The 22175-nt window shown below is 37.6% G+C and overlaps 1 protein-coding gene across 1 annotated transcript; it reads right to left on the bottom strand.

Annotated features, from left to right (window-relative positions):
- Positions 1–17199: 17199 nt before the first annotated feature.
- LOC114365991 (uncharacterized) lies at positions 17200–18180 on the bottom strand. Its single transcript, XM_028322751.1, has one exon. It carries the CDS (start codon positions 18178–18180, stop codon positions 17200–17202), a length of 981 nt encoding a protein of 326 aa, XP_028178552.1.
- Between the last annotated feature and the right edge of the window lie 3995 nt (positions 18181–22175).

The raw sequence follows: 22175 nt of genomic DNA, 5'->3' as shown, positions 1-22175 counted from the left end.
GCATTTCCAAAAAACAAAGTTAGATCACCCTAAGTTGCTAAAAGCCTAAAAGCAAGGGCCGAGCTGTGACCGGACCTTTTTTGCGTCTGTCGAATTAGGTTATAAAGCCATCGGTATTAAAAGTTTGGCCAACTTTGGAACGGCCTAGTGATGTGACACACTTGTCGATGTTTACGATAATATGTAACTTTTTCGTGATAGCTGATTTATGTGTGACTTAATTTAAGGGCACCGAAGTTGACAATCTGCTTGAGCTATTTGGTGCACTGTTAAAATGTAGTCTAGTCTAGCCTTTGAAATGATTTCCATGCTTCAATTGCCAGTGTTAACTATTGAAAAGTATTTAAGTATTTAAAAAGTATTTAAGTATGTTTATATCCGTTGTCTAGTAGGTACCCATAGTACAAGCTTTGCTTAGTTTGGGACTAGAAGCGCAGTGTAAAATGTCCAAGGATATTTATTTATTTATTTAATATTTCATTTATCATACCTACTTACCTTTTGTAAGCTCGTTTGTTGAATTGTTTTGGAATGGATTTTGAAAGTTCTTAGCAGTAGAAATAAAATGTCACTACCACATGCCATACAGCCATAGTGTCTTCCGTATCGGGAAAAAGTTTTTATCGATAATTACTTTCAGAAGCACATCACTCCACTAAAACGTAAATGAAGTTACCAACTCGACTGTTTCGAACGAAAATAAAGGAAACAGTGGCGAATGTGATGTTATCTGATGCAGATGTTCGGAAACTTTTCCTTAAAATTTTGATAGTTATTTTGTTTAACTTACTAGTGGGCTCACTAATATTAAAGGAAGGAAGAAAGGAAGCTCACTAATATTAGAAGAAGAAAAAAAGAAGAAGCTTCGAGACAAACAAAATATAGTAAATGTTTAAAGGAAGCCCTCAGATCAAACTCAATTACCACTAGAACCTAGAGAGAGGACAGTTGTTAAAATTCAATAAATAATTAAAATCAATAATAAGTGATTATTTCATTGGTTGAAAGACATGCAGTTACAAGAACAATAAACAGCTGTATCTAATTCAATTTCAGAGTTGGCTGGGTAGTCCATAAACTTATAAACCCTAGAATTGAGGCAACCGATGATTGTCGTGACGACAGATCTTTAATAAAAAAAACCCATAAAATGAGGCAAAGAAAGGATTGACAGATTCATAAATTACAAAACGTCTACATTAAAAATGCTACAAAACATTTTTTATCGCGTTCATACTCTAACCATAATAATCAGAGTAAGTGTAACCATAGCTTTAACTTCATAATACACTGAAGCGAAGCCGGATCGGTAGTTGATTTTATAAAATACCGGCTTAAAGCCGACACAAAGGTTCAAAAATAAATATTCTCGCGAACATTTCCCGTTCAAAGAGGAAATTACACAATCATTTTGCGAGTACCGCGCCTTATTCAAATTGCCTCGTGTGTTGGCATTTATCTTTTTTTGTTTCGATGGTGATATTTTTACCATGGACTTTTGACTTTGGCCTATTGGTTATGTCGCTTCGCAATAGTTTGATTATGGAGCTCATATAAATTCCTTACTTTAGAATTTATACAAAGTAATAAATATTTAACTATTTGAAATGTTTCCGCTTTGCAATGGAGGGAAATCGAACCTTAATTTCGAACTCCTTCTATGTTCTTCTGATTAATGTCGTTGCGGGTCCAATGACAGTTTAACTTTCCCCCGGGACAAACTTGACCTTCATTGGTTGGGTTTTTGTGGCGGTCAAGCTGTAGATCCTGGCTACACAAGAGTTGCAGTGGTGGGAACGAGAGGTGGGAATAGTTCCGTATTTGAAAGGTTGAATTGCCTAATTTTTAAAAATGCATTCTAAAGTAAATATCGGATACGTACTATTATTTAAATGGATCTCTAATGCAATCTACACATAAAACCCACCGATATGAGTAGTCGACTTTTGACATGTTGTCAAAAGTCATAGAAAGTACAAGTCGTGGGCATGATTCTTTTAAAATAAAGCTTTTACATATTACAATTACTAGTAGCTTCCTGTGTGACAAATGTATACCATAAAAGTAATTTATACCAAAAAATTTGATATTCACTTTTGTCTTCTGACACTTAAAAACTCTACACAACACCTAGAAGGTTTGCAATATTATTTCATAACTAGCCAGGATTTACAGCTTGACCGCCAATTACATCCCAACCAGTGAAGGTCAAGTTTGTCCCGGGGGAAAGTTAAACTGTCATTGCACCCGCAACGAAATTAATCAGAAAAACATGGAGGACTTCGAAATTAATGTTTGACTTCCCTCCAGTGCAAAGCGGATGACAGGAGATAAAACAAAGGTACGAGTACTAACTACTTCATAAGATTATGTTTTGTTAAAACTATACAAGCATTGTGCAAAATTAATATACCCGCAGAAATACGGTATATTCAGCAATTCCACCTCGTCGTGTCTCGCCGTCATGACGTCACGTCGTGCTGACGTGCCCGACCAAACGCTATGACGTGCCACGTCACCGGCGGCGGGATACGGCAGTGTTCCTGACGCATTTCCGGAATATTCTGTAGGATATACCAGGATTGGGAATGACATGTGTGGTTTGCATTATAATACAGGGCGATTAATATATTTGATCAAACAAAAAGTTTTACTAAGAGAGCGAAGTTCTATTTAAATAATATTTAAAAACCGAATTAATAACATTTAGAGACCGAAGTAATATTTAAAAACTTTTCCATACAATTTGTCATCAGCAATCAGTCATTCAGTATAGGGATTGGTGATGTCAATTTTTTTGAGTCTGATACTTGTCCTGTAAGATTTTGAACAAGTATAAAAAACACTGTATTTTCCTTTATATTTATGAGAACGAATATTCAGTTATGAATGACAAAGAAGTTTTAACTTAACATGATCCGCACTCAAAATAACTCCATAGAATAACCAGTTAACGCTCTCTATTTCAAGGCATCAAGATCTAAAATGGCTCCAGTCTTTTTTCACTTTACCTACCCATTACCTTATGGTAATATAATGCATTTAGTGTTGTACCTCTAAAACGTCGATAAAACGGTTACAACGAAAACCGATATTCAAATGAACGCACGGAATAGTGCGGGTAAGATATTCCGGCAGGGTTGTCGCAAAGTTACTTTTTATCTGAACGAGGAAGCTCTTGGCTTTCTCACATGTTAAAAAGTGAAGATCAGACCGAATGGGGAAACGAGCTTCACCCGGAATCCTCAACCATAGACGAATTGGTTGTCTTACCTCTAACTGCCGGAACACAGTAATGCTGTTTCAATGTTATTATGACGACATCATCATCATCATCATCATCATTTCAGCCACAGGACGTCCACTGCTGAACATAGGCCTCCCCCAATGCTTTCCATGTTGATCGATTGGTAGCGGCCTGCGTCCAGCGCTCCCCTGCTACCTTTACGATGTCGTCAGTCCACCTTGTAGGTGGACGTCCCACGCTGCGTTTTCCGGTACGCGGCCTCCATTCCAGAACCTTTCTGCCCCATCGGCCGTCAGTTCTGCGTACTATGTGCCCTGCCCATTGCCACTTCAGCTTGCTAATACGTCGGGCTATGTCAGCGACTTTGGTTCGTTTACGGATGACGACATACTTAAGTAAAATGGTGGTAGCTAGCCAGGCGGACTTAGAACAAGCTCTACGACCAACCAAACCGAACAGAGAAATCTGTCCCTGGGAATCGAACCCGGAACCTGTGTCTGAAGCAGGTGGTCTTATCACTAGATCACAGAGGCGGTTTGCGTATTTTCTAATCTATCCATAAATGCCGTTTCAAGAAGCCCTAAACTAGAAAAGATATTTTTGCCAGCCCTGCGCCGTGTGGTCGTGATCTCCAACGGTTGTAGGGTAGGTACGTAACTACGTACGTTCGGCGCGATTTAAATTTGGAACACAATCCGAACGGATTCGCATCGCTCGCGTTCGATTAGTTCGATCAGCGGTGGTTGCGTTCGAATTTCGAATTCGGTTCGTTTTATCCGGTTAAAATTAGGGTTGTACATCAATTACTGTGACATCGATTGACTTGAATCGATGGAATTGGTTTCCTGGTATCGCTTTACGGTTTTAAGTTAGTATGTCAGTGTGGTGAAGTTTAAGTCTTGGTTAATTTTCTAATGTCAAGGAGTAATGTGAAGAAGGTGACTTTTGAATGATTCCACAATATATTATTGTGTAAATAGCCTAACAGATGGAAGATAAATAATTAATCGCACAAGTTTTTTTCACTCCATCATAAAATATGCTCCAGATGAGTATCGAAATCAGGACCTCCAAAGTCCAAACTTATCGGAATATTGATTCACAAATTACTTGAAACAGCTTTGAAACTTTCAATCAATACCAATTTCATTTAAGTAAGTCCCTCTCACTTCATTTATAAGTCTACATTGCAAGTTTTCTAGTACTGGCACTATTACTTTTATAAATGAGAAGCTATAACAAAAAAGGTAACATATCTTTCACTACTTCAAAAAAATTTTCACTGCAGCAACTTTATTTTCACGCTGGAAACCTTCGCTTCATTATCTGGGGGCACGGCAGTGCCCCCGCCAAGTCGAGCGCGAAGCAANGCCGATGGGTCACCAAGGTTCTGGAGTGGAGGCCATGTAAAACGCAGCGTGAGACTCCATCCATAAGGTGGAAAGACAACTTCATAAAGGTAGCAGAGTAATATGGAAATCATTGGGGGAGGCCTATATTCAGCAGTGGACGTCCCGTGGCTGAAATGATGATGACGATGAAGCTTCCATACACATTTTTAATTATGTACGAGTATATTCAATAACTTAACAGACCTTCTACCCTTTCATACTCTGTGGCGCGGCATTCAGCGTTTTGGCGCCAATTCATCTCGCGCCATAATGAAACGTCACCGGTCGCAGCGCGCGCGAATTTTTTCGGCGGCCATTTTGTTATTCGGGGTCATATTTTGTTTTAATTGCCTGTGACACGCTGATGTATCGGCTAACGAGAAAAATGAAGTGTATAGTGTTTTTTTGTGGAAATATAAATCCCACCAAAAACATTCTGTAAAAAACTAGCCAAGTCTCGATGGAGCTGCTTGTTTATCTCTAAAAAGTAATGAAATCTAGACAAAGTCGTGCCAAGTCTATGGTTCTTTACTGCGATTTCTTTATTATTACAGTTAATGTTGTGTGACTTGGCCGTTGAACAATCTTTATTAAGATAATATAATCAATAATCATGCATAAGTATTATTGAAATACGCAGCTTTATTAAGCCTACAATTGACTGGTTATTTAATCAACGTTTTCCAAGTGGCAATTTTCCATCGTCAATGGGTAGCGGTTCTGGCAACAGATTGGTGCAATGGTGTCATGGAGCACCTGGTTTTGTACCCTTCAACGGCCAAGTCACACAACATTAACTGTAATAATAAAGAAATCGCAGTAAAGAACCATAGACTTGGCACGACTTTGTCTAGATTTCATTACTTTTTAGAGATAAACAAGCAGCTCCATCGAGACTTGGCTAGTTTTTTACAGAATGTTTTTGGTGGGATTTATATTTCCACAAAAAAACACTATACACTTCATTTTTCTCGTTAGCCGATACATCAGCGTGTCACAGGCAATTAAAACAAAATATGACCCCGAATAACAAAATGGCCGCCGAAAAAATTCGCGCGCGCTGCGACCGGTGACGTTTCATTATGGCGCGAGATGAATTGGCGCCAAAACGCTGAATGCCGCGCCACAGAGTATGAAAGGGTAGAAGGTCTGTTAAGTTATTGAATATACTCGTACATAATTAAAAATGTGTATGGAAGCTTCATCGTCATCATCATTTCAGCCACGGGACGTCCACTGCTGAATATAGGCCTCCCCCAATGATTTCCATATTACTCTGCTACCTTTATGAAGTTGTCTTTCCACCTTATGGATGGAGTCTCACGCTGCGTTTTACATGGCCTCCACTCCAGAACCTTGGTGACCCATCGGCTTTTGTTTGGAGGTTTTCTCTACTAGAAAATCGTTAACAAGCGAGTATTTAATATCTACAGGATGAAGCGTGATTGCAGGAGAGTAGAATATGACCACCTCAATTCTTCCCATGAATGTCGTAAGAGGCTATTATGGGACAAATATGCGCCAGGCCGGCATGTAGCGTGGGCAGGCCTCCCACTAGGTGGACCGACGATCTGGTGAAGGTCGCGGGAAGTACCTGGATGCAAGCGGCGCAGGACCGGTCTTTGTGGAAGTCCTTGGGGGAGGCCTTTGTCCAGCAGTGGACGTCTTTCGGCTGAAACGAACGAACGAACGATGCGCCAGGCCGGTGGACCGTTGATCTGGTAAAGGCGACCTTTACCAGATCATCAATCATTAATCAAGGAGGCCTTTGTCCAGCAGTGGACGTCATTTGGCTGAAACGAGTATGCGCCAGCCCTCCTTAACCCGTCTGGCCAACGTGGGGAGTGTAGGCCAAAATTTGGCAAAAATCGGAAGCCAATGGAGGATTTGGCCGCTCTTCCATTTTCTTCTGGTAAATTGGAGAGGGTCGTAAATACCATACACCATAAAATGAGACAAAAAATGTATCCTTGTTTATGCTCTCTAGAAAGCGTACCCACTGGTCCTGTTTGTGTCAAATACTAAAGGAAACGACAGCAAAGGTGTCAAATAACATTTCGCGGCGCGTGACATTCAATTATCTAAAAGATAAATCGCCCGTTTATCGGGACGATAGCGAATTTTGGCCGAGCATCGGTTAATTGCATCGGAATTGACCATTAATTAATAATTAACTGCACATCACGTCGCCGTTGCAAACGAGAATAAATGAATTCAATTTAAAAGGTTTGGCTGATAATGGTGCAATTTTAATGTATCCCCTTTTTGAAAAGATTTTGTTTTAAAAAATTTGTAGACAAGTTTTAGTGAAATCCAAGTTAAATCGGTTTAATTAATTAATTACGGAAAAATAATATTTTGCGAAAAAAGTTATGCCAGTATTTATGCCAAAATATATTAGTAGTTCACCCACTGGTGGACCGAAGACCTGATAATGGTAGCAGGAAGGTGCTGGATCCAGGCCGCTATACCGTGCGATGTGGAAGTTGTCATAGGGCTATGTTCAGCAGTTGTCCTGTCCTGTGGCTGAAATGATGATGATGATGATATTAGTAGTAAAAACATTTTTTTAATAGTCCCTTTAGCCCCTCGTAGCTACCTATATATGCTTGTGTCACGAGTGGGCTCACCACAATTAAATAGACAATGTTATGTGGATCGAAGAGATCCCGACTGCCGGTGATTGATATTTTTATTCCAACACTGCTGTCATACAATTTTCCGTTTGCGGTCAAACGGACTACAAACATGTGGCTCAAAACGTCTTATTTGGAGCCCCAAGATATTTTTCAAGAATCCGAACTCAATTATACACAACATTTTTATCACAAAAAATTTTAACAGGTTATGTAGAAACGTGTGAAAAATTTAAAGCAAAAGAAAAATAGCTAGCTAGCTAGAATAGTCGTATGCGCTCGCATATTGCCTCGATCTGTCTGTCTCGCTCACGCCTCGACCACGCTTCCAGTGTTATTATTACATACGTAGCTAACTTAGACCTTGTGGAGTTCTAATAAGTATTACATTATCTTACGTAAATAAATAGTGCTAGCGACGCATGTGTCTACAAATTACCAATTTTGGGAGGAAATTTTGAGTAACTTTATTTAACTTTTTTTTTGCATTATAGGATCAGTATCAGTAACTCATTCATTACCCAGATTTTTTTTTCGGTGATAAAATTTTGTGGTGTATACCTTAACACACAAGTGCCACTCAGCGTAATCGGATCACGAAGCTGCGAGTGCGCTGAGACGCTCTTAGCATATTCCGTTTGATCCATTGTGTAGATTTGATGTACTAACTGTGCTTGTATTGAGGATGGAACAAAGCTCAAAATCTGTTTTCCTTTGGTCTGGATAGGGTTGCCAGGTCCAAAATCACAAAAGCCGGACTTTGTGCTTAATTTGGCCGGACATTTAACCCTAAAAACCGGACATGTGCAATTAGTGTCAGCTCATGAGTGAGTACTATCATCATGCTTCATATGATTCTGTGGCTTGACTTTCGCCTGGCGCGGTAACCAAATAAAAAGCCTAACAAAAGCCGGACAAGTCCCTAAAAAACATGTCCGGCTAAAGCCTGGACGCCTGGCAACCCTAGGTCTGGAAGGATGAAGCAAGGCTCAAAACTCAAACATTCAAGTCTCAAGTTCAAATTCTGTTTAATTGATAGCCAGCTTGATTTGTCTTGCATTCTAAATCGACTTTTAGATATGAAGCTCATTATTATTTAATTAATTTTGATATATTTTGTATGCCGAAAAGTATATTGCAAAATTCTTGAAACATTTAAAAGAGGTATTGTAAAATGAATGACCAGTAGGCCTAGGATGCGCGCCACGATAAGCGGTTATCACGTCATTTTATCGATTTTGCCCATACATTTTGATTTTGACGTCGATAAGAGTCACGGCGCGCATCCTAGCCCGGCAGAAAACTTTGAGAATGGCTGACTACTTCCTGCTTTTATAGTGTTCAGGAATTCCCGGACAAAAAATTGTATTTATTTATTTATTTATTTTAGGAATTACAAACAAATGTGTTACAGAAATTAACTTATATACTAGACTTATGTATTATTTATGTGGTAACACATCCCACTACATATTGATATATGAAACCATGTAATATGATGTATTTTATCTACAAAACTAACTGTAATAACATTTTCTTTGCAATTAAATGTCTTTGTCTTTTCAAGATGGAAATACTAAAAAACCTGTAACTTAATTTCATATTATGTTCATTTAGTAATTAACTGCTTTCATTTGTTAAATAAAGACGACGTAGTTATTTGCCCTTCTGTGAAGGTCATCTAAGCCAACCTAGGGCTTCTTTTCGGTCTAGACATTTAATCAGACCAAAGGCTTAATCTTAAGACTCCCAATCCATGCCTTTGTTCTGTAACTGATTTATTTTTAAAACAATTTAACTGAAATAGTGTTTTTTACAACATTTTGCTAATAAATTGTTTTTTCATTTCAGGTAAGCTCGCGTTTCAAATTGTCAACCATAACACAAACGTAAGTAGGTTTTTTTAAAGCTGATGATAGGTACACTCTCAAATCTTCATCAGCCATAAGGAAAGTCAACCGGTCTTTAAGGGTTCCGTACCCAAAGGATAAAAACGGGACCCAAATTTTTAAGACTTCGCTGTCTCTCTGTCTTCAGGCTGTAACTCATGAACCGTGATAGCTTGAAAGTTGAAATTTTCACAGATGATGTATTTCTGTTGCCGCTATAACAAGAAATATTAAAAACAGAATAAATTAATATTTAAGAGATACAAAACAGAGAGACACGGGTCTAAACGCGACGTTTTTGACCGAGTTACATTATGTACTCACGGCTTGACGTTTCGGCTGCTATGCTGCAGCAGCCGTGGTCACAAGCAGACTGGCGGCTCGCGGCGTCGTCCGTTCTTTTTATTTTCGTCGAAATGGAACGCGAAAGTTTAAATTTTATAAAATCATCATGCGCGAGCCCGACTCGCACTTTTCCGGTTTTTAACTCTGATACAAGGGAGACACAACCTCACCATCCCTTAAGTGTGTGCTAACCAATTTTCCCTTTTTTACTACGCCCGCAACTTTTACAGTGCATCGTCTAATCAAGTGTATCACCCCGGCGACATAAAGCTTATATCACACTAGCTGGATCCCGTATAAAGCTGATTGCACACCCGCCCGTATCGCGTCCGAACACTGCGTCAATTTGCGTTTATTCGTACGGCGTGCGTTGGGTGCACGCGGGGTGTTTTTTTTATTTTTTATGAATGTGACGTTTTTTGAGCTGCTTCTTCTTTTTTTGAATCTGACTTTTTGCGCTGCTTCTTCTCATTATTGGCCCAATTAATTGTCCCGAAGCAGACCTTTTATAACTAGCTTTGACCTGAGGTTTCGTCCGCCTGAATTTTGGTCTATCAAAGAATGTATTTATTGCGTGTGTAGGGAACACGTCAAAAACCGGGATGAAAACTACCTTAAGCTTTTAACTGCGTTAAGGACTTTTACCATATTATGTTTGTCTCGAAGCGCTGATAGGGCCCAATATATAAGGGGATACGTGAAAACCCCATACTGGATTGCCTTTATTATTTTTATGTGCCAAACCTTAGTCAAAATTGAATAAAGACATTATATTTTCATTCTATTCAGAGGACAAAAACAAGCATGACCTAAAAATACTTAATTTACAATTCTTACGTTTGCGAAATATATATAGATTTCGTTAAAAAGAAGCTCGTATTTCACTGTAATTTAAAAGACTGCACCCGAAGATTTAACCTCTAAACCAATTTATATACTTTAAATTCCATCCGCAAACCGACAAACGATAACAAACTGGGGTAAATAATGCCTTTTGAAAGCGCTGCCGATTTTGTCGATGCTGCTAAATGGAGATTTATTGCGCAAAAGCACCCCGTGTGACGCGCTCGCGCGGTGTTCGGACACATGGCAAATTAAAACGAACGATCGTGTACATCCCGCTTTGGTGGGTACGGTGTGTGCAGGCTTTATTTGGGTCGGAGGACATTTGAGTATTAAGTGGTTGTGCTTTACTTTTTCAACCGACTTCAAAAAAGGAGGAGGTTCTCAATTCGACCCGTATGTTTTTTTTCTATGTTTGTTACGCGATAACTCCGCCAATTATGAACCGATTTGAACAAATCTTTTTTCGGCGTATAGGTAATAATACCTCAAGGGTGGTCCCATTTAAATTTAATAATAGAAAAAACAACCCCCAAGGGTGGAAAATTGGGGATGAACTTTTTTACACGCAATATCTCCGCCGATTATGAACCAATTTGAACGATTCTTTTTTTGTTGAATAGGTATTATCAAAAGGGTGGTTTTATGCGAATTTAAAGAAAATATTTCACCCCCAAGGGAAGAACTTTAGGGGTGTACCCTTTTCTCTGCGAAATCTTCGCCGATTATGAACCGATTTGAACGATTCTTTTTTTGTTGCGTAAATAATCACAAGGGTGGTCCCATGTGAATTTGAAGTCGGTTTTTTTTTTAAAAGTTAATTATAAAGACTTATGAAAAGGTTATTGACGTAATAGGCTGGTCGAGAGACGATTGAGAAATATATTTTCAAAACCTGAAAGAATACTGAAGTAAAAAAGGTTCTTGTTGTTATTTAAAAAAGGATTGCAAATAGCTCCTCCGAGACTTCTGAAATCTTCAGCCACGATATCCGAACTGTGAAGGGGTCGGAGTGGCCGACTCGAGATCCGAGGAACGCGGGTTCGAATCCCACTGCCGCTCGACTATTGTGGTGAGCCCACTCATAACACAAGCTTATTTAGCTTAACACGAGGGGCTAACGGGACTATTAGTAATTTGTGCAATACAAATTGCTAATAATCTTTAAAAAAATACTGTAGGTCCTGGCTATACAAGACTTGCAGTGATGGTAGCTGACCTGTATTTCCTCCGCCCTTTCCGGGAAAGTCTCCCCTTCTCCCAAACCATGGCCGTCTACCTCATCGCGAGTCGGCTATAAGGGCGCACTCCAACTTTATCGCAGCGATAATCTGCAACCACCCTTTGTTTACGTTGTGGCCCTTGTTATGGGCCAGTTTCCAGCTGAGGAGATAGCGGGATGGACGGTTGCAGGTTCGATACCCGTTGGGGGCAAGTTTTAGTATAACGAGATTATTAGAAAGTATTACAAGCGCGGCTCTGTTCGCAAAAAATATGGATTTCTATGGTTTTTTTAGTGAAAGGATGTCTTAAGTCATTTCGGCCCTTCCCATCCGGCAGGGAGAGCCTCACATAACCGACTGGTTCCCGCGGGCCAGTGGGTATGCAATTTCATGCATTTCCTGACGAAAAAAATATATCATTAGTCATTTTACAATCATGATTATAATCAGGTCATTTAGGCTCCACTACAAGGGTACAAATCTCTCCAATTTACCAGAGGCAAATGGAGAATTTAGGAAGATTAATCTACCTACGTTTCTTGATATTACTATAATAACACTAATCAAGGGTTTTATAGACTCTATGTTTACTTTTTGTGTCAATGGACAATGGACATAATAATAAAAAAATTGAAATTTTGTTTGCTTAAAACCTTCATCGTTTCAAATTACCTCCCAAAAAGATTATAGTGAATTAATAAAATGTGGGAAAATACTTCCCTCAATTTATCACCGGCCCCCATTTATAATCCGAGCCGTCAAACCGTTTGACAGGCGGTTATTAATTTGGACGAATATTTGGTGATCTGGCCGTAATAATTATCTGTAGAGAAATTAAATTGATATTGTTAATAGACTAACATTTTCCCGCTGCTTCGCTCGCGTTTAATTCGTCAGTCCTAAGAAAGACATTTTTCGCGCTCGTGTGTCTCACTATAAACAGGTTAAAACTATTCTATGTTTTTTCCTGGGTCTCTATACCAAATTTCATCAAAATCCGTCCTGCCAGGATGCGCGCCATGACAAAATCTAATCGACAATTTTAAACGACAAATTAAATGAGCTTATCAAATGTGCAAAGTCGATCAAAAGTTATTCGTAACGCTCATTCTAGGCCTACACAGTATTATTTGCCTGAGAAAGAGTAAGAAATATCCATTCTTGATATGTATTAGTTTAGTGAATAAGCACTTACAGGGCAGATATGTACCATCCTAGACTGCATCCCACTTAACATCAGGTGCGATTGTGGTCAAATACCTGCCTTGTTATGCATAAAAAAAAGTAGGTTAAGATCGGAAAATAAAGCAGTCTGTCTGAATCCAAGACATTTTGCCAAATGTCCACACCACATATTACTATTTTTATTACAACATTTATATGTATATATGATACATCTTGTTGTCTGTCATATTTTATGTTTCATTAAAATTATGACCGCACTTTATGTGCCCATAAAAAGTTGTTAAGTTTACTCTTATAAAGCAAAATATATTTCTGTCGATCCTATGTTTTATTTAGGGGATTTTGCTAAAGCTTATGGTTTAACGACCAAATGCACCATAAAAATGGATTTTAATCCCATTGAAAACCGTTGTTTTCACTTAGCATAATTTGATTAAAAAGGAAATAAAGCATGAAAACAATTTAATATTAACACAGGCATTAAAAGTTTGCTGGAATATTTTTTAATCTGAACTAGTTAAATGATTGTTATTTATTTATTTATTTATTTATTCAAGGAAAATCTACAGCATATTCTTATAATAATTACAAGTATCATGCTTAAATTATATAGCAAGTAATGCCAATTACAGGTTTTCCTTAGTTACATAGTAAACTAAATGCGAGTCGGATACAATGATCACAGTAGGTCTGTATATCTAACAGTAGATAGATGTTGTACTACTATAAATTTTTTATTACTATTCTATGCAAATAAATGTTTGAATTCAAATTTGAAGTATTTATATTTACTTAAGCTTAAATTGTAAACAATATTATCACACTATATATATAACGCAACAACGCCACAATTCAGCACGCGACTTAAAGAAAACATTCCAACATTACAAGCCCCGCGATTGGAGGTGTATTTGATAACAGTACTTATTCATTAAATGTTAGGTAAGAAAGTACAAAATAAAAAAAAAAGGAGTTAGGAATTTAATAAGATCTTCACGACAGATTCCTTAAACTTTCTCTTTGAACCTATAAAGGGGTCGATAGCTTGAAATAAATCATTATAGTTGCGAGCCAGTCTAGTGAGCACTGCATTGCGACCGTATTCCGTGCGATGGTGAGGGACATGCAGCAGCGCGGTGTGGCGGGTGCGGCGCGCGGGCACGCGCAGCGCCACGCCCGCCAGCAGCTCGGCGCAGTCCAGGCGCGCGCGCAGCACGTCGTGCAGCAACCCCATGTCTAGCACGTGGCGCCGCTCCTCCAGGGTCAGCAGATTGTGCGCTCGGCAATTATCCGTGTAGTCGCTTATTGACGTTTTAGTAATATAATTCAGATGTTTCAGAAATCTTTTTTGTAAACGTTCTAACCTTGTTATGTGTATAGAAAAGAACGGAGACCATATTGGGCTTGCATATTCCAATGTACTTCTTACGTAGGCAAAGTATAGGCTTTTAAGACAGATAGGAGACCTAAATGGTTTACAATTGCGGATCACAAAACCCAAACCACGAAATGCTTTATCTATTATATGATCTATGTGAGATACAAATGACATCTTTTCGTCTAGCCAAACACCCAGATCTCGGACTATGTGAGCCCTTTCAATGATGATATTATTGAAGTGGTAGTTATATATAATGGTATTTTTGCGTCGCGTATAGCTTATAACCTGACATTTCTGTATGTTTACTGTTATTCTATTCTTTTCATAGTATGTGTATAAGCGGTTGAGATCGTCCTGCAGGAGTTTACAGTCATCAATAGATTTTATGGAAAGATATATTTTTTTATCATCTGCATAAAGTAAATGCTGTGAGTGTCTTATTGATTTATATACGTCATATATATACGCGTTGTAAAATAATGGGCCAATATGTGAGCCTTGGGGAATTCCCGACGGGATGGTTATATATTCTGATCTCTTGCCAGCTATAACAACCGCCTGAGAACGGTTTTTTAGGTAGGATTCGACCCATCGCAGTAAGTCGCCATGAATACCTAGCTCCTGTAGTTTAAAGAGCAGGATGGAATGATCCACCCGATCAAACGCCTTTTCATAGTCTGTATATATCACGTCAACCTGACCACCCCCCTCCATACGAGCTAAAACATGATTAGAGAAGCAAGCTAGATTAGATATAGTTGAGCGGCACTGCAAAAATCCGTGCTGCGCGGAAGAAATCTGTTTGGAAATTAAAGGATAGATATGTGATAAGACAATTTTTTCAAACATTTTGCTGAGTGTGTTTAATATTGAAATTGGTCTGTAGTTACTTATTATTGTTTTTGAGCCTTTTTTGAATATTGGTATTATATGCGCTTGCTTCCATAATGTTGGAAAAACACATTCACGAAGAGAACGATTGAACAGTAATGTAACAGGTAACACAAGGCTGTCCGCGCAGCTGACCAGGTATATTGGAGGTATGCCGTCACAGCCGGGTCCCTTCGATTTATCAAGAGTTTTCAGATATCTCAATACAGTCTCCTCCCTTATGACTATTGAGCTAATGTGATCAGATAAATGTAGTTCCGCCATATGATTATTATCGTGCAAACCGCGTGAAGAGGTATCAGGTTGAGTGAAAACACTTTCAAAAAATGTGTTGAAAGCGTTACAAATATTTTGAGTGTCTGTTACCTTGGCACCGTTGATAACAAAGGAATTTGGATATGCCGACCCTTTTCTTTTTGATTTTATGTAAGTCCAAAAATATTTGGGGTTATTAATTATGTTATTTTCCGAATTTATTATGAATTTGTTGTAACATTGTTTAAAGATTCGCCGTTGCCTACGTCTCAGCATGGCAAACTCGTCGTAGTCCCGCGGATTGTTAGATTTTTTCCATTTCAAGTGAGCTTTTGTTTTTTCTTTGATAATATTAATTAACGCCTTACTATACCATATGGGGTAGTTTGTTGAGGATCTCTTGACATATGTGGGTATAAATAAATTAATACTTTCATTTAACATAGCGTAAAAATAACTCAACGATTCGTCCATTGATCCCGATTTCAGTAACACGGACCAATCGCACTTGTTGAGGAACTTTTTTATTCCGTCATAGTCCCCCTTTCTAAAATTATATCGAGTTTGCTCACAATCTGTTAGAGGTGTTATATTTAAGTCTAAGATGTCGATCATTAATGAAGGATGATAACGATCCTCTAGTACAAGTGAGTGACTCTGCTTGCTGATATTCAATGTAAAGTTGCTAAAACACAGGTCAAGGATACGGCCCAAGCTATTTTTCACATAATTATATTGTTGTAGCCCCATGTAACCAAGATTTTCAACAAAGGTAACAGCAATGTTTTGGTTTCCTAGTGGACTTTGATTGCTTATTACACTATGAGAATCGCTCCATTGTAAGTGAGAAAAATTAAAGTCTCCCAGTAGTATATAAATATCATTAGGAAAAATGTCTAGCATGCCTGATAAGTTATTGTGTATATTTTCTAACTGTTCAGATAAATTATTAATTTTTGGAGGTATGTAAGTTAATATTATGTGTAAGTTACTATGTAACTTGAGCGCGCGGCCAGGTACAGACACACACATAAGTTCGGCCGTGTCACAGGACCACTCGGTACGTAGGTATGCACATAATGTACGCCGAATGCAAATCATAATTCCACCACCTGTGTTTTTACCGCTAATACATAAGTCGCGGTCGCGACGAAAAACCTCATATCTATCGTCGCACAATTCAGAGTCAAATATGTCGCTCTGCAACCAGGTCTCCGTGAATATTAATATGTCGTAGTCATTTATAAGTATGTTATTGTATAGTTGTAAACATTTTGACCTAAGACCACGGACGTTTTGATAAAAAATATTAAGTTTTGTAGAATCGAATTTATATGAAGTTTTGATGTCTAATACATGTAGTTGCATTTACCAATTGAGTATCAAGTATCAAAGAAAAATAAAGTAGTTGCTTCTTACCCTTAACGCTTATACTCACATACAAATAAAGGCGGATGTCCCGCGGCAAGGTCGCAATGCAGTACGTACACGTTTTAAATATTGAAAATAGTCGGCTACACGATAAAATATGACGGGCTACGCAAACATACAACTCATTATAGGTTCCTATTTGTAAAATTTTATGCAATATGTCGTGTAATAACAGATTAATACGGTACAATCTAACGTAAATATGCTTTTGAAAGACATTATGGTATTTGTGATATGAAAAACATGTCAATAGACTGCTCATAGTTATTAGTAAGTGGCAAACGCAGTAATTCAAGTAATTAACTGTGACTACATCCGCATAGCTATGATGTGAATACACTATTGGACAAAATAATATGTTAAATAAGAAATATAAGTAGGTTATGTAAAAGTTGATACAATTTTGGCGATACAAAACCATACACTTTACACATAATATAAAGGATACTATTTCCAGCACCAATTCACTTGTTTTGTCTAAGTCACTTGATCTTGCTGATATCTTCAATTGTTCTAATGTGAACAGGCGGGTGGGTGTCATCTTTCCTGGTAAAAATCTTCCCATATTTGACCCATACATAACGGTAACCATTCTTCTTCGTTGCTTCCCTGGCTTTGCCAAATAACATCTTATTGAGTGGTGTCAGATGTTCATTGACATATATTTGTCTAGGCTCACCAGGCAATCCGATGTCAACTGTTGTCAAACCGCGATTTCTACGGATACCTGAGATGATGCTGTCACGAATTAAGGTAGACCTCAATTTAGCCACTATTACTTTGGGTTTATCCAGTAGTTTAGAGCGGGGTTCCACACGATTAATCGAGATGATGTCTTCCAGGGCCAACTGACACTTTGCGATGTTGCTGATTTTCAGTAGATAATCTCTCAAGTCTTCGTTAGTCTTCTGCGGTAAGCCGGTAATTTCCAAGTTTGCCAATCTTTCTCTTTGCTGGTGGGTATTTAACTCAAATTGCAGATCATTGACTTTGTTACGTAACTGACGGATATCTTCCCCGATGTTGTTAACTTTGGTTACTTCGGATGCAATTGACTGAATTTTCTGGACATTTTCATCTTGTCTTCCTGAGTGGTAGTTCAAGGAATCCTGAAGGGCCTGAATATCTCCTTCCGTTGTTTTCTTAAAACTTTTCAGCTCCGATTTTAATTGGTTTTGTTCCGCAATTATTTTGTTTGAGGTTATTTGTAATCCACTGAGTTGATCTTTAAGTTGAGACATGATTTCTTCTTTCATTTTATTCATGTTTGTAGTCTGAGCAACACTGAAATCTTTAAGAAAAGACATCATTTCCTGGCGTAGTTTAGAGATTTCTGCACTGCACTCTGATTCTGGTTGTTTACGCTTGCCGTATGCAATTTGCGAGTCATTATCGTGATCGCGTAAAGAAAGATCTGGTTGTGGCGAGTCGCTTCGCATATTTGGTGAACGCAAAACACTCATGTCTAGAATGCACCGTAATACGATGGCGTAATTGCTATAGTTGCGTGCGCTGGCTTGAGCGAACAGGTAAGCGATAGCGGATGCACTTCTCCGTCCACTTGACACTGGGTACACAACTTTGGGTATTATTTCGTATGGAATAAGACACTTATTTGGGTAACTAAATTTTGAGTAAAATTTTACTATTATTTAAGAGCCTGCGCGCGTCCGACTCGCACGGTGTCTCGAGACGGAAAAAAAAAAAAAGCTCGTTATCAGCGTGTGGACTCGTTCGCGCCATTTAATCAATTCCCGCGCTATCGCATGTGACAGCCGGATGTTACATCATCGTTTAAGGTTGCGTTCAGAAAATTATTTTATTCCTTTTAACCCTTAAGTAGTTCTCTTGCATTCCATACATACATCTTGTGAAATCTTATAAAGATAATAAAATATGAAGTCGAACATGAAATTTTAAAAAAGTTTTAATAAATTCAAATTGCATTTTTATGCCATGTTCGCTGTCAAGTTTTGATTTAATTTGAAACAGTTAGCCGCAGATTTAGCTTCATTGTCATACGGGCTACAAAAATGTTGATATATAACAATATAATAAATTATACGACCACACCTATCTACCGATAAAATTCCGCGTAAGAAAATTATTATAATAGCTATTAATTAAGGCAAATGTATGCAAATGGCAGTCTAAGACAAAGTTTGAGTGTAGCACCTGTTTAATTGGATTATTAATATTTTTATTACATATTAAATCGATGATTCATAGAATCTGTTATGTATTACTAATGAGGCAGTGTCCATCATCTTATTGATTTTGAAAAGCATTGTTAAAAATTTTAATATGGTTACAGTCCCAATTATTCATCAAACAAAACCAAGTAGTTAATTCCATGTTTTATAGGTAAACATTTACAATGAACAATAAGTCTTCTAAGTAGATTCATTTAAATAATCGCTGTCAAATTGTAAATATTGGACAGTACCAAAGGAATGTAACGCCCATTTGTTGCAGAGTTCCCCAGGGTCGAATCTTAGGCCTCCTCTTTTTCTTAATCTACAAAATAATAATAATGCTTACAGAATTTGAAGAAACAGTTTCTACTTCTAGTAAGTACTTAATAATAACATTAAAATAAGAACCATTGTACTTTTTGTTTACGTAACAAGCCAAATAATTACGATTCTGATAAATATTTAACAGGTTACATAAGTCACAAAGATTTATCGGTTTATTTATAAACTACGTCCAACCGAACATCATAGGCTTTGTATAGAAAAAAGGAGACCCTGTTTATATTAGTTCGCGCCTTTTTCAAGTGTCACTTTGCTCTTTGCCGCCACTTCGAGAGTCCATCAAACAACGCTATCGTATATCAAAAGAGCACCCGAGAATTCTCGGTTAATGTTGGCAGCATTGTCACTATCTTTTTAATTGAATACTTTTTTAACGTTCGAGATCTCTTTCAGTTTTTTTATATCGCAGTAGTCGTCGTAAAACACGTTTTAACTTTGTCTAACAAAAGACTTCAAAGGTTTTAATAGTTGTCGGGAGTGACATTCCATATGGTGTGATGATTTAATTTTGATTGTCACATTTTTAGTTTTACGTTAGCGAGCAAATATTGACGCTATGTAGGTATGTATAAATAAAACAGCTTCGGATTCTAAAGTTCCTTTTATCTGTAAAAATGTTTTAGAAGATTTTTTTAATTTACCAATTTCCCTTTTAAAATAACACATCTAGTAGTTGCATTGTGAACTACGTCTGTTGAATTATTACTTAGGTGCAATGTCATGTCCTTTAGCACTAATTGCAAGATAAATTACTTAGGCTTCCACGTATTTACTCAAGATTGATTACTGATTCCAACATCATTATTATTTTGAAGGAGCTATACAGAAAGTGTTCTTGTTTTATTCTGAAAAATAAGCCCATACTAATCTCGTAAATAAGCAAAAGCAAAACAATAACCTCGATTGTGGCTCCGACAAACGCACAATGGCTGGCACACTCCGCGTGACGGATGGCGTATTACAGAACTTCGTGGACTCTTGACGAGGGTTCCGGAGAATTATGTGACATTAATTTAGTGACAAATTAATGTAATGAAAGTAATACTTAATTTTCTTAGGCATAATCAATAGCTGTAAATATAATTAACAGAATTGCGTATCAAGATTTTATTTTGCTTTGGTGAAATAATAATAATATCATTTTTATTGTGACATTTTGTGTCTTTTTTTAGAAATACGTGTAACAGCAAAAAATGGTAGGGTTTTTGTAATTATATCATTATGTTTGAAAACCATGCCTATTATTTGTACAAGTATTTTTGTTCACCTTTTTACTAGCAAAGGAATGTCAGTTCTTAGAAGTTCCGACTACTGATGCTGGTCCCTAAAACCCAGTAGCCCCAGCGACCGTCATTTGGCCTACACATGCTTGCCCTTACCCCGCCTGCCCACAGCTTCTATTAATTGCAGGTTTTTTCACCACGGCCAAAAATCGTGACAAACAGATGTTGAGCGGAACAAATGATGCGATGTCGCCAATGACGAATGGAAGGGTTAAAAATAGATTATATTTATTGCCATATTCTTTGGACATGACTTTGAGATGACATAATTTATAAAAGTCATTAATTTTATAATGTAAGTTCAGTAATCTGTTTTTTTATCACTAAAATACAATATTGATGACATTTTTTTCCAAAAGTCCTATATTATTTGTCTACTGTGTCTACATTTAGCTCATAAATAAATAAAGATGGCAAGGAACGAGCTAAAAAGGAGTTCGAACCAATTACCAATCGCCATAAAAACCGTAATGACTAGACTATTAATCTTCAAACACACTCTTCACCTCAACCACGCTCGTTAATCTAAAAACGCCGCGAGTTTCACATTGCACACCTTTTAAAGTCCTAATAATAGACAGGATACAAAATAAAAATAGCAGAAAAAGCTACCAAAACAGCGAGCAATTCGATACTCCAGATCCTGCTGTCAAATTTAAAAAGTTACGCAAGAAAATTGGTTCAAAAAATTGATTTATATCAGTCAAAAAGTGCTATTTTGGTTTGTTAAAAAGCTAACGTCGTGTTAACCACTAATTAACCTAACTAATATGCGGCGTGGACGGAATGTGGGAGCGCATACCAAACAACATTTATCTTTCCATTTTGCTTGTTCGGCATTTGTAAAATGTTCCTCTCGTGAAACAAGAATGCTATTAATTTATTACTTTTATGTGAAGATAAAATACCATTTATCTTTTATTAGTTTACCACATTTTAAAATATTAAGTGATTGTTCGTTTGAACAAATTTACACAACAGAGCATTGCGAGCAGCAAGTTTTATAACTTTCAAAAACGAATAAAGAAAACTCTGAGGTTTATGTTTTTTACCCAAGTAAACATAAATATGATTTGCTATACATAACCTAGTAGTAATACTCGATAATACCAAATAAAATCCCCTAAATCCATAATACAGGTGCAACGCGTTTCGAATTTAAATCCGTCCCCCAAAAAAGCGGCCTCAAAATCTGCACATCTTCATCTGATCCCAAATCATTGTAACTCAAAACCTATTGTGCCTCGAAATCACTTCCTTTGATGGTAGTGATAATTTGTGAAACTCCCTGCAGAGGGCGTGCTCTATTTTATTAAGTAGCTCTTTTCACGGCAATTGTCCCCCGACAATATGGGGATTACAAGGGATTTGGGACCTTTCATTGTGCTCTCGGGACAACGGGATAGTGTAACCGGGAGCGAGAGGCGGAAAGGTTGAGTGGTAGTCGAAATGTTTTTATTTTGTTTAATTAAACGCACCGTGAAATCGGGATTTGGTACTTGAATGTTCGATGGCAATGAGGTCTTTGAAAGCACAAGTGAAACTTTGACCACAGTTCTTTTTTATGTATTTGAATTTCAAATATAAATAATTTCAAATTTTGAAATTATTTATTCCTTGTTCTCAGATTAAAATAAA

Source organism: Ostrinia furnacalis, unplaced genomic scaffold (genome assembly GCF_004193835.3).
Source record: "Ostrinia furnacalis isolate ACB-3 unplaced genomic scaffold, ASM419383v2 OfSCF0469, whole genome shotgun sequence".
NCBI classification, from domain to species: Eukaryota; Metazoa; Arthropoda; class Insecta; order Lepidoptera; family Crambidae; genus Ostrinia; species Ostrinia furnacalis.
Note: the sequence above shows the minus strand (reverse complement) of the source record. Positions and strands in the feature narration are given on the sequence as shown.

Coding starts and splice junctions, on each gene's coding strand:
- LOC114365991 (XM_028322751.1), bottom strand. CDS start 18,180: ATGAGTGTTTTGCGTTCACCAAATATGCGAAGCGACTCGCCACAACCA.